Source organism: Manihot esculenta, chromosome 3 (assembly GCF_001659605.2).
Source record: "Manihot esculenta cultivar AM560-2 chromosome 3, M.esculenta_v8, whole genome shotgun sequence".
Classification (NCBI taxonomy): domain Eukaryota; kingdom Viridiplantae; phylum Streptophyta; class Magnoliopsida; order Malpighiales; family Euphorbiaceae; genus Manihot; species Manihot esculenta.
Window position 1 is genome coordinate 28761303 of NC_035163.2, and position 14257 is coordinate 28775559.

The 14257-nt window shown below is 31.7% G+C and overlaps 1 protein-coding gene across 4 annotated transcripts; it reads right to left on the reverse strand.

Moving 5' to 3' along the window:
* Positions 1–454: 454 nt before the first annotated feature.
* LOC110610483 (tuberculostearic acid methyltransferase UfaA1) lies at positions 455–3536 on the reverse strand. 4 transcript variants are annotated; one of them, XM_043955033.1, is made up of 15 exons: positions 3475–3536; positions 3263–3391; positions 3007–3109; positions 2819–2914; positions 2702–2745; positions 2495–2618; positions 2326–2388; positions 2196–2255; positions 1937–2097; positions 1785–1833; positions 1580–1702; positions 1302–1495; positions 1148–1228; positions 908–1013; positions 455–804 (listed from the first exon to the last, which is right to left on the reverse strand). In XM_043955033.1, the coding sequence occupies exons 2-15, from the start codon at positions 3388–3390 to the stop codon at positions 715–717; spliced, it is 1422 nt and encodes a 473-aa protein (XP_043810968.1). In that variant the 5' UTR covers position 3391; positions 3475–3536; the 3' UTR covers positions 455–714. The 4 variants fall into 4 exon arrangements, with proteins under 4 accessions (XP_043810968.1, XP_043810969.1, XP_021606110.1 ...); XM_043955034.1 differs by lacking the exon at positions 3475–3536 and having other exon boundaries at positions 1302–1438; positions 1580–1673; positions 1760–1833; positions 1933–2097; positions 3263–3460; XM_021750418.2 differs by lacking the exon at positions 3475–3536 and having other exon boundaries at positions 457–804; positions 1302–1438; positions 3263–3460.
* Positions 3537–14257: the final 10721 nt, after the last annotated feature.

The following is a 14257-nucleotide window of genomic DNA, read 5'->3' on the forward strand; positions in this document are numbered from 1 at the left end:
TTACAATTCTATTATCTTCTAGATTTTTGCTAACTTGATTTTTAATCATAAATACTAAAATCTTAACTTTTGAGTGTTTGCAGATATAAAAAATATTTATTTTTAAATAAAAATTGGAGATTAAGAGAATAGAATTTAAGATTTTTCGTATTTATTTAAATACATTTACTATCGGATTAAGTCTGTGGAGACTATTTTTTAAAATATTATATTGTAACTATTAAATTCTTTCATACTTAATAATGAACCTATAATATGGGCCGAATATGCAACTTGCATTGTGACAGAAACATAAAATTACTTAATTTTCATTTTTTTTTCCTAGGTTAACAAGCCAAGTATTCAGCCCGACAAGATAATAAGTAGTCTTGCCTTTTAGTTTTCCAAAATTTCTACATTATGTTAATTGTTAAATGACTTGTCAAAATACAGTATTTTTAACTTCTTTTAACCACAACTAGGGATTGTTGCCTCTAATTTCATTGCCAATTTCAATTCTGGCCAACATAAGCTCCTGCTAGGACAGTAATTGTGGGACTCTATCCCACATGGATGGAGTAAAATTTATATAAATGATGTATAAGAGCTACTATAAAATTATTAAATAATTTCGATTGATTATTCTAAGTTAAGTATATATATGATTTATTTATTTATTATTAATTACATAACGACTAATAAAAAAGAGAACATAACTGATGTGGTTGATTAGACTCATGTCGTAGACAAGTGAACATATGCTGACGGAAATCCTTTGTATGGATACTGTAATATCTCAATATTTGCAGTCCGAGAGAATACAACCTGCATGCATGTTAATTACCTCATTTTTTCATTGATAAATTAAATTAAGAATAGATAAATGAAATTAATATATATGCTAATACATCATTAATTTGTGTGTTACCTGATAATTTCCAAGCGTATATGTCCTAAATCCAGCAGCACAATAGTCGAAATAGTATTCCCATTTCTTAATAAACTTCTCGTCAAATCCCATGGCCAGAATTTTGCTAATTAATAACAATTAATAACAAAAACCAGTGACCATTAAAATCATTTGCTAAACTAAGATTTGTATTCTCTGTAATATGTCAAATTATTTATTTTATTGTTGACATGAAATGTGAAAATATAATATGTTTACTTCTGGTTGTCCAAGAAATTTTCCCTCCAGCGTCTCAAAGTATGGTAGTAATGACTTCCTATATTTTCCACATGCTCCACACTGCAGAAAGAGAATATTATTTTGTTACAATGAGAAAGAATAAGTAGCAGCCTATTTGAATAGTGAGTCATACCAGAGCCTTGAGGCAGCATTCATGGCCGAGATTACCCGGCTGAATGAAGGCAGGCATCCACCAGGGAATATATATTCCCTAATAAAGCCTGCAGTCCACCTGTCCTCCTCGTAATATTCATCCGGCATTGATGAAAACTGAGGGGAAGCAACCAACTTTAGAATATCTGTCTTTCGGGAATCTTCTGTAATTTGCTGTTGTGATCTTGCTTCTCAGTAATGTAATTAGCACTCAGAATAAGTTAGTTGTGTTTGTAATTGATTCCATTTTGGCATTACCTGTAGAACAAAAAGTCCGTCTTCTGACAATAATTTGTCGCAGCAACCAAAGAACTCCTCCATGTATTCATGTCCAACATGCTCTATCATTTCACTGAAAACACGCCATTCTAACTGTAAATCCTGTTTCGCTTGATACTCTCAGATGCAAATATTTTTGTGGATATCGATTGAACTCACCAAGATATGATTCTATCGTACTTACTACTTTCAGGCAATTGACGATAGTCGCAAAGTTGAAGCCTGATATGGTCCTGACAATAAGAATTGGTCGTAAGTTTTTTAAATGAAGGTATATTAAGGATTTAAAGATATATATTAAGGTAATACAGTTGTACTCTATGCCTCGACACATACCTGTAGCCAACTTCTTTTACTTTCTTCTCTGCAAATTTCAGTTGTTCCTCGGACAAAGTAATGCCAGTGTATTTACATCCAGTTCGTTTCACTACTTCAATTGCAAAGATTCCCCACCCACAACCTATGTCCAGAACTTCCTGCTTCGGCTCAATTCTTGCCTAGATTGGTTCCAGGTGAAGAATGGGTACATCTGTAAATTAACACCACGTAAAACTCTAAAAAGAAAATTGATAAAATAATCGTGGATTGAGCTCACTTTTTCAATCAGAATAGAAAATTTCCTAAGCTGCGCCGTTTGCAAGTCTTCATCTTCCGTCTATAAAAAAATAAGCTCCCCTCATAAATAAATAGCATCATGGACGGATAAGATGAGATTACTTGTTTACCTTAAAGATTCCACAGGAGTATGACATGGTTTCACCCATGAACAGAGCAAACATGTCATTACTCTGGAAACACAAACCACAAACGTTAGAAATAATTAAGCTTCAAGTGGAGAAATTTTAATTAGCGCGCGCAGTTTAATCCTGGCACAAACGAATAATGATCTGATACCAGGTCGTAGTGTCGAGAGATATTCCTGCGAGCTTGTGTAAGAGTATTTTGCCTTAAAACATGCTGGTACACCAACTTGGCCGATGCAAAAGTAGCTGTGAATAACAACGGCGTCCACCAACCCCTAAAACCCATCTCAACGTGAATTCTTAACATGCAAAGATCAAACAGCGACAACTACTTCTGAAATCTGATTCGTAGTTTTACCTTTTCTTGTTCGATTTTGAAGCAGAGTTATTGGCAATCAGTAGCTGCAAAATGATTAAATTTGGAGATTAAAAACAAATAATTTGAGATTAAAAACGGAGTACTTGCATATCTCACCATGATAAGATTTAAGAGGCCTTCATCAGCATCAGCAAAAGAAAAATCTCCATCAATATAAGCTTCTGCAAGACCTACGTCTGCCCGTGTCATTACCTGTCAAAAAATTTTCAAGTCCTTGTCAATGCGGTACGAATTCTCTGTATAATATAATTTTCTGCTACGCAGTTATGAAGAAAGACCCATGCCTTCCAATAAAACTGGGGATTATGAATTTTCAAATGAACTTTCAGGGAACATTTTATTCCGCTTCCCTCAAAAGTGAGATCTGTGCCATCTGCTTCCTGCAAACTGAGAAATGGCAAAGTACATCATCAGTACATAAATTTTTCTCGTCCGACTGAATTCAAACATCAGTTGAGAATTATTACGATCAGATTAGGATGGTTTTATATATAATGTATGTGATATGATAAGCAAAACGCTAGTAGAAGTGGTAATTACATTAAGCAGCCAGTGGAGATGAAGGATCCCAGAAATCTAGTAACAACACGTCGGCCCAGAGTTTCAAACATGGAGGGTGCCTTGTGTATTTGATTTCTCACTGAATCAAAGCTTTCTGGATCGGCCATGCTGCAGTTCACAGAAGTAGAAGTTGTCATCGACATTGAGCTACACACAGATAGAGAAGCTATATGCTAAGCTAAGAAGCTCACCTTCAACTATATTATAATTAACACGGAGCAACTAGTCTTAGACTTTACGGCAGATTTGGACCGGATCTAATTTTTGCTACCGATATTCAATGGAGACTCACGATAGGTTTTCAGAAAGGGAATTTCGAGACGTACGACTTTCAAAAGTGTAATGAGAACCGCAGATCTGTTGCAAAGTTCGAGGCAAAAATTTTACTGTTTAGAATGTCAATTTTGTATTTTAATTTTTTTTTGGATATTTTTCTAATTTTGCATATTATGATTTTTTTCTATTATAAATAGCCTTTTTTTGACTATTTGATACTCACTTTTTCAATCTTTCAAGAATTCAAAAAAGACTTTTCGGTTTTTAACCTCTCATTTCTGTTATATCGTCTTAGCCAAACGTTATTGGTTAAAACTCTTGATGGAGTCTAATCAGTCCTTTATCAGATTGGTATCAGAGTGAAGTTCGTTTATGGCAGACAACAAAGAGGCGCGACTTGCTGCAATTGATACATCTTTGGTAGAATTGAGGGAGATGAATTGACAGTTAGCCCTGCAATAGGGAATCCACCAACCCATCGGGGCCGAACGCCCCCAGCCAGTTCCAAATCCTGTTGTCGCCAATCCTGTGCCTGCAAATCCCCAACAGAATTATTAAGAAGGTAACAAAATAAAGATAGACCTTCAAAATTTTTCTGGTTCATTAGATGTAGAATTTATTCTTGATTAGTTGGCGGAGTTGGACGTTTCTTCGAAGTTATAAACATGGAAGAGGTTCGAAAGATTCCGCTTATGGCCTATAAATTAAAAGAGGGTGCAGCAGCTTGGTGGAATTCGGTTCAAAACGAACGCTATCGGAGAAGGCTGAAACCCATATGAAAGTGGGTGTTGATAAAGCAGATGATTCAACAACGGTTCTTATCTAGTAATCATGCTCAGATTTTGTATAACCGGTATCATGACTGTGTACAAGAAAATCGAAGGGTGGATAAATATACCGATGAGTTTTGCATAAGAACCGTTAATTGTGATGTTGTAGATATGGATTGCTATAGAATTTTGCTAAGTTGCCCTTAGCAGTTCGATGCTGATGCTGATGCTTTGCATAAGGGGAAGGAGAATTCATACATGTTCACATAAAATCGAAACAAGATTATTATTTTATCTTCCGGTTCTGCAAAACATTCTAAAGTGGAAGGGAAGAATATTGTTGTTGTTTCCATGGGAGTGGAAAGGCTATCAGGCGCAGTTGAGAAATCTGGAGGCATACTGGCTTTATTGGTGAGAGCAACAGGTGCAGCGGAGGATGCGCCATCTTTACCACCACCCGTCAAAGAACTGTTGAAGGAGTTTTCTAGGATAAAATCGAAACAAGATTATTATTTTATCTTCCGGTTCTGCAAAACATTCTAAAGTGGAAGGGAAGAATATTGTTGTTGTTTCCATGGGAGTGGAAAGGCTATCAGGCGCAGTTGAGAAATCTGGAGGCATACTGGCTTTATTAGTGAGAGCAACAGGTGCAGCGGAGGATGCGCCATCTTTACCACCACCCGTCAAAGAACTGTTGAAGGAGTTTTCTAGGATAGTGGAGGAATCCTCTAAGCTCCCACCTTTGCAGGATATCCAACATCAGATTGATCTCATTCCTGGATCAAAATTACTGAATCTACCTCATTACAAAATGAGTCCAAAGGAGAGTGAAATACTCCAAGAACAAGTTGAAGAATTATTGAAGAAGGGGCATATTCGAGAGAGCATTAGCCCCTACAAAGTACCTGCCCTATTAGTTCCAAAAAAAGATGGGACTTGGAGAATGTGCGTGAATAGCAGGGCCATCAACAAAATTACAGTTCAGTATCGATTTCATATTCCACGACTGATGATATGTTGGATCAGTTATTCGGGTCTAAAGTTTTCTCTAAGATCAACCCTAAAAGCGACTATCACCAGGTTCGGATTAAGGAGGGAGATGAATGGAAGACAGCATTCAAGACTGAGGAAGGCTTGTACGAGTGGCTGGTTATACACTTTGGTTTGACGAATGCACCTAGCACTTTTTATGCGACTTATGAACCAGGTTTTGTTTCCTTTCTTATGCAAATTTGTGGTTGTTTATTTTGATGACATCTTGATTTTTAGTGGCAGTGAAGAAGAACATTTACATCATCTTCGCCAAGTCATGACAGCTTTGCAAAAAAGTGAGCTGGTTATTAATATAAAAAAAATGCATTTATATGAAGGAGGGCGTTCTATTCCTGGTATTTGTTGTTAGTACAGAAGGGATACATGACAGCTTTGCAAGAAAGTGAGCTGGTTATTAATATAAAAAAAATGCATATATATGAAGGAGGGCGTTCTATTCCTGGTATTTGTTGTTAGTGCAGAAGGGATACATGCTGATGAGAAGAAGGTAGAAGCAATACGGAATTGACCTATTCCCAAAACTATTTTTGAAGTTCGCAGCTTTCATGGCCTTGCTACTTTCTATCGACGGTTTATCAGAAATTTCAGCAGCATCATTGCTCCTATCACAGATTGCTTGAAGACAGAGAAAGTGCAAAAATTTGCTTGGACTGACACTGCCAACAAGAGCTTTGAAGAGATTAAAGATAAGCTTACTTCTGCCTCTATTCTTCTTCTACCCGATTTTGATAAACTATTTGAGATTGAATGTAATGCTTATTGAGTTGGGATTGGCAGAGTGTTGTCATAGTCTAAAAGGCCTATTGCCTTCTTTAGTGAGAAATTGAATGAAGTTAGAAAAAAGTGGTCTACTTATGAGCATGAGTTATATGCAGTATCTCGGACTTTTAAAACTTGGGAGCAGTATCTGATGGGGCGAGAGTTTATTATTCACACGGATCATCAAATTTTTATTCACTTTAAAATTAAAAAACATATGACTAAGATGCATGCTCGATGGGCAGTTTATTTTGGAGCCTTTTATTATGTCATAAAACAAAAGGCTGACCACAGTAATAAGGTGGCAGATGCGTTGAGTAGGAGGGCTGCTCTGTTAATTACAGTTAATCAGGAGGTTGTGGGTTTTGAATTTGTGAAGGATTTGTATGCTATAGATGATGACTTTGCTGATACATGGGCTAAAGTCCAAGCTCACCAGTTTGCTGATGGGTTCTTGATACATAATGACTTTCTTTTTAAGAACAACAGGTTATGCATTCCTCGATCTTCCCTACAGGAAAAACTGATTTGAGAGGTCCATGGAGGAGGTTTGAGTAGTCATTTGGGGTGTGATAAGACTATTGTTGGGTTAGATGAGCGTTTTTACTGGCCACAATTAAAAAGAGATACAAGTCAGATAGTCTAGAAGTGCCCAGTTTGTCAAACTCAGAAGGGTCATTCGTAGAATACAAGCTTATACACTCCACTGCCTATTCCAGCATATCCTTAGGAGGACTTGTCTATAAATTTTGTTCTTGGTCTTCCACGTACTCAACGTGGATCTGATTCCATTTTTGTCGTTGTTGACAGATTTTCCAAAATGACGCATTTTATTTCTTGCAAGAAAGCTAATAATACTTCTCATGTGGCATAACTGTTTTTCTATGAGGTTGTTCGCTTACATGACATTCCTAAGACCATTACTTCTGACAGAGATGTAAAGTTTTTAGCTCACTTCTAGGTAACTTTATGGAAACGTTTTGAAGCTGAATTTCGATACAGCAGTGCTATCCATCCCCAAACTAATGGACAAACTGAAGTGGTGAACCGTACGCTTGGCAATTTTCTTCGCTACATCTCAGTAATAAGAAAATTGCTTGGAATCTTGCTCTTGTCCAAGCAGAATTTGCTTACAACAGTGATATCCACAGCTCCATAAAGATGTCACCCTTTGCAGTTGTGTACAGAAAAATCCCAGCGGATACAGTTGATCTTATTGCCCTTCCTACAGGTTCTCACAATAGTATTGCAGTAAGCAACTTAGCAAAACAATATGTGGATGTTTTCAAACAGGTACAACAATGCTTTACAGAAGCTAATGACAAATATAAAGCTGTAGCTGATAAACATAGGCGTTTCAAGTCCTTCAATGTCGGTGACCAAGTTATGGTGTATTTACGCAAGAAACGTGGTAGAGGACAGAAAAAGCTTGACTCCAATAAGATTGGTCCATTCTGGATCATTCAAAAGATTAATGACAATGCCTATGTTATTGACCTCCCAAATGAGATGAAAATTTTCAAGACGTTTAACGTGGTGGATCTATTTCAGTACTACCCTGCTGATAACAACTCGAGATCAAGTTATTTACAAGTGGAAGGGAATGACACAGAGCAACTAGTCTTGGACTTTACGGCAGACTTAGACCAGGCCTAATTTTTACTGCCGACGTCCAATTGAGACCCACGATAGGTTTTAAGAAAGGAAAATTCGAAACACACGACTTTCAAAAGTATGACAACGGTTACAAGATTGTTACAAAATTCGAAGCAAAAATTCTATCGTTTAGATGATCAATTTTACATTTTAATTATTTTTTTGAATATTTTTATAATTTTGCATATTAAGATTTTTTTTCAATTATAAATAGACTTTACTTAACTATTTAAAATTTATTTTTTAAATTTTTCAAAAATTTTAATAAAATTTTTTTATTTTTAATATATTATTTTTGTTATATTATCTTATTTAAATATTATTAATTAAAATTTCTAAAAGAATTTAATTAGTGTTTTATCGATACCGAAGAAGATAAATATATGGAATTAGAATGGCAGTTATTGCTGTTAAAATTTCTCTTGATTTGGCTCACTCAAACAATCTTCCGACATGCAATTTATAGCTTTTTGGAATACTGTACGAAAAACATTAATTTTTGGCATTCTCTTATATTTTAGACACTTTAAAAAATATCAATAAAAAATATTAAAATATCAATAAAAAATATTTTTTTGGTAAAAAAATAAATTATTTTTATAGAAGTTATTTTTTATTTTTATTTTTTAGACTTTAATAATATTATTAACATTATTATATACAAATTTATTAATAGCTTTTGATGATCTGAGATCCAGAAAAATATGATTTTTATAATGGGTTCTGTAAAATTTAGAAAAAGCCTCCTCCTAGAAGAGAGTATTTCTTCTTTTATAGATTTCCTTTTGTCGGCTATGCCAATAGAACGAATATCAATAGACCACCTGTCCCTGCCACGCTGATACGGACGTACGAGGGAATCAAATCTCTGCCCCATGCGTAACGGCCTCTGATTCTCTCAGGGCGCGGGTAGGTGGGTCTGCAGGATGGATGGATGGATCCTCTTTCGGGTTCTGGGCTGGACCGGTGAGTAGGGACAAAGCAGAGTCTAAATGGGATCGGCCCAAGGTGCAGGGGAGACGAGGCCGGCCTGGTGGAGAGAGCCAGATAAATCCGATCGTGAAACTTAATGGACTGGGTCCAGCTGGCGTGAATGGCTTGAAGAACTCTAATTAATGGGCTATTTTCATGGGCCTGACTCTAGACGGAGATAAGATGAACTCAGAGGTCATCAGCTTTAAATGTTAATATATTAAAAAATAATATCCTTTGGATAATATATTAATATATAACTAAAAAATCCTAACTTTTATCTATTTCCAATTTCATTTTTTTTTATATCCGATTATTATAACGGTTGAATACAACTGACAGCGGATAAATGATAATTGTTCCATCTTCATCTTTTATATATATATATATATATATATATATTCTCAATACTTAGAATCCGATTGTTGCAACGGTTGAATAAAACCGATAGTGGATAAGTGATAATTGTTATTAGTTAATAACTAATAATTAATTTTTAATTACAATTAAAATATTCTGAGCATTTGAATATATATAATTGTTGTTAATATGGAAAATGATAAAGAGAAGATATATATCATATTATTTATTTATTAATGAAATTTATATAAAATTAATATATATAAAATTAAAAAAAAATCTTTCTTGTACTTTTCATATGGATTTGTATTAAAATTTATTTAAAAAATAAAAAAATTCCTTACTGATGTATTATATATTTTTTTAAAAAATAAAATAAAAATTTTTTTCTTTTAAATTGATTTATAAAAATTGATTAAAATAAAAAAATTAAAATTAATAAAAATTTAACTCAATCACATTTAAAATAAAAAAAATATTAATATAATCTAAAAATAAAACGACTAGAAACTAAAAAACAATGATGGTGGGTATCACGAGGGCTATTACGCTCAAGTCAGACTGTATCATAATGGCCCTCTAGTCAACTTTCTTTTCATTTATCTTCCTGTACTCTCTATGATTTTTCTATTTTTTCTTGCCTTTGGGTCTTCTTTCTCTTGGAGTTATTCACTGTAGGAAAAAAAAATTTAGCCAGTAAATACTAAAAATATATATTTTTAATTTAAATTATTAAAAAAATAGAATTTTTATATTTATATGCTAAATTTAAAATCTTAAATGATAAAATCAATTTTTATATTTATTTTAATTTTAGTCATCAATTTCAATTAATTTTAGTAAAAAAAAAAATTTAATCCATACATTATGCCATGTCATGTTATGATGATTTTTTAATAGAAGTTATTTTTTAAAATGATTTAATTCTTTTATGAAAAAAATATTTTTTAATTAATTTTTCTGACCATTTCAAATGGCAAAGCATGTGAAAATATTTTTTAACTTTTTACAACCAAAATATTATTTTATGTCTCATTCTCATCTATGTGACGTCCATCAAATCAAAAGCCTAACTCCGGCGTGATGATATAATTGAAGGTGGGTTCTTACTTGTGTGGTGCATGTTTTTTTTTTTTTACAAAGATGGAAACTTTGCACCTACCTATTGAAGCATCGTGTTGCGCAAAAGCCAAATGTGTCTTATTCATGCATTTAACTTTCTCATATGTGATTTATTAATTTTTTATTATTGAATCTTGGAGGATTGGGAGGAGAGAGAAACCAAAATAAAATAAAATTATTGAGTGATATGATATATTATTTGTTCAAAATATTATTTGTGGTAGCAATCTTTTATTGGTCCACACAGTGATTATTCGTAATTAAGAAATTTGAACATCCAAACTCAATCATTCCGAAATATTTGAGACTATGATATCTGGTCATGATAAAAAGACTCGTTTAAGAGAGTTGATAGAGTTTTCATATATTCTACTTCTAATCGTTAGACGTTGTTATATATCAATTCTCAAAAACTCAATTATCATCAGAGTCCTTATAAATTAATTAGGATAAATCAGATTTTAAGAAAAAATAATTAATTAACCTAATATTCTTATATTATAAAAATAAATTAAAGTATAGGGTCAATGTATGCATTTTACTACTCATTTACATTAATTTCATCGGCCATTTCACTTGTCCATTTAAAGTATTTTTCTGATTTGAGCGTCAAAGTGAGAGTCTCTAGACTCCAACCACCTCGTTTCTTCTTTTTATAGATTGCCAAATAACACAAGAATTATTTTCCGCCATATTATTTAATTCTATTATCGAGATCTATTGAAAATTTTTTTATCACTTAGAGAATTTCAGCTTACTAAATAGTTTCTATTTTATTCCTAATTCTCTTGCTCACCTTCAAATGGTTGAAAGCACATAGGCAGTTATCAAATCTGCGGTCAATATGGGAGTTATTATATCTTTCACATAAGGAAGTGGGCAAGACACCCCTTTCATGGCAGTAAAAAATGGACCTCAACATTCTGAATAATGTGCAAATGGTGAAGGAAACCCTTGTATTGCTTAAAAGGAGGTTTCTCATGCTGTTACTAGGATGAGCAAGGATGTTAACTGCATGATTATGACCCTTGAGCAAGGCTTAGAGCAATATAACAATTTTCTCACCGGCGAGGATGATAACTGTATGATTATGACACATTTGGCTTTTGCGCAATTGCACAATCCATTAGTAAGTTGGTTGTAAATCAACCCCTCATTAAAGTATATTTTGAAATCTTTTAGTGATTATTCGGCATAAAAAAAAGTTTATTAATATTTTAAAATAGTTTTTAATTTTATAGTTATAATAATTATATAATTATTTTTAAAATCTTTCTCTGTGTAGATTTATCTTCTCCTCAATAAAATGTCAATGTAATTTATCAATAATGTTCCTACTCAAATAATTTGGCACAATAAATGCATTAAAGATAAAGTTTCTCTATAATTTTTCTATTATAAATTTAAAAGTTAATATATTAAATTCACACATTTATATTTTGAATTTATAATAAATTAAATTTAAATATATTAAATGTTTAATTGACATATTATCTACCCTATCATAAATAATTTGGGTGGATAGCTAATAAAAGACTCTCTAGAATTTTAAAGAGGGAATTTTTTCACTCTCTATATATTCTCTTTATACTTTTATAAAAGAAATTTAAAATTTAAACTCCATTTATTTATAAAAATTAATTTATATTTAAAAATATTTTTTTTGAAACAATAGAGTCTTAATATTTGAGAAAAAAAAAATTGCTAATCCAAGTGCGACATAGGGTTTTTAAAGGTCTTTTAAAAATTTATAGTAAAAAATATAAATTTAAAAATAAGTAAATATTAATTATAGTATAATAAAATAAATAAATAATAAAAAATTATGTTAATTTAATTGCTTATTAGATATTTTATTAATATTTTCTATTTTGTTTATTCGAAGAAAGTAGAAAGTTCAACTATAATTGATAGGCTATGCACACGTTTATCTTCTTTTTTTTTTTTTTTTAATTTAAGAACAAAACAATAGAGTACTCCCTCTGTTTTTTTATCTGTCGTTTGATACAAAAAGTTATATTATTTTTTAATTAAAATATATATATCTATACAAATAGGATGAATCTAATTAATATTTTAAAAATATTTTATTTATTAAAAAATAATTAATAAAAAAATATTTAGTCGTATATTTGAATCATTAAATGACACTTATTTTGAAAAAAAAATCTAAAAATGAAAGTTGCTAGAGTCTTCCAACAACAATGGCGGGGCCAAAATTAAAGCACCTGTATGATAATGAATGCTACTCAACTTTACTTTTCAACTTTTTTCTAAACTTTTGTTTTTCTTTTTTTTTTTTTTAGAAAATCACTAAAATATCTTACGCAATATATAATAAAAAAATTCAAATACACTATGGCCCAAAAAAATATGTAGTTCAAATTGGCCAACTCATATCAAAGGCCAATAGACTGAACTCAATCTAAGGATTTAAGTCTAAAGCTCAACCCTAATCAAACATGGTTTTGTGAGAAAATAAAGAGCAGCGTTGCCATCTCCTTATCATTTCTATCAACCCCAAGATGTAAGCCCAGCCTTAAGGAGAATAAAGCTCCAAATACTCCAATAACATGCAATCACAAAACAACACCAAGATGTAAGCCCCACAAGACAAGGCCGAAAGGACCAAATCTACAATAGAGATCTGTCCCTTGACTGCGATGCGCCAAATAAAAACACTCCTAGGATTTTTTAATAGTTTTGATGAAAAATTAGTATTAGATTTTTATGTGTTATTAAAATTTATTAGGCAGTTTTTATTTATTTAAATTTTAATTAAAATCTTTTATATTTTATATATTATTATATATTTCATTCATCTCACAATTACTTTTTATTTTTAAAATAATAAATAATGAAACATTACTATTAAAAACGTCAATTACATTAACATTCTCGGTATTTATTAAAAATCTCAATTTAATTAGTATTTTTTAAAATAAACATTAATTTTATAAATTATTTTAATTTCACACTACTTTAATAAATATTTTTTTAAATCATTTTAATAATTATCCTTGAAAAAAATTTAAAGAGGAGAGAGATGTGTGATTAAATTTTAATTTTGTCTTTTCTCCTTCAATCTCTCAAGGTCTAAGGTGAATATAGAATAGAGTGTGAAATCTTAATTTTCATTCCAGATTCTTAAATCCACTTTCCCATTTAATATTTTTCTTTTTTCTTTTCCTCATAATCACCCCTTTAATATTTTTCTTTGATCGTCTTAGTTATGTAATCTTCTGTAATTTGCTGCTGTTATTGTCTTAGAATACTTTAACAATTCTGGTAGCCCAGGCAGCCGTTCATCCTTTGCTCACACAATATATACTAATCTTACAGAAAATACAAATCTTAGTTCAGCAAATAATTTTAATGGTCACTGGTTTTTGTTATTAATTAGCAAAATTGTGGCCATGGGATTTGACGAGAAGTTTATTAAGACATGAGAATACTATTTCGATTATTGTGCAGCTGGATTTAGGACATATACGTTGAGAAATTATCAGATAAAACTAATTAACAATGTATTAGTATAAATGTTAATTTCTGTTATATGTCGTTAATTTAATTATTTATCAATAAACAAATGAGATAATTACTATGCATGCAGGTTGTATTCTCTCGTACTGGAATTATTAAGACATTGTTGTATCCACACAAAGGATTTCCATCGGCATATGCTCACAGTCTTCCACACAACCCTAATCAACCAAATCAATTGGATTCTCTTCTTTTTATACAAACTTTAAGTGTATTAGCACTGAAAACACTTAATAATTTCTATTTCTAACAGTTAATTCAGTTTAGAAATATCAAGTTTGTTCATCATTTTGAATTAAATAAAAAGTGAATCTAAAAATTTATTTGAGTTTGGAATGTTTCATTTTACATAAAATTTTGTAAATATAGACTCTTTGTTAACCCATCTAATCAATGGTAAGCTTACACATACCTATTGAAGGATGGGATTAATTATGCAGTTTCGCAAAAAGCCAAACGTGTC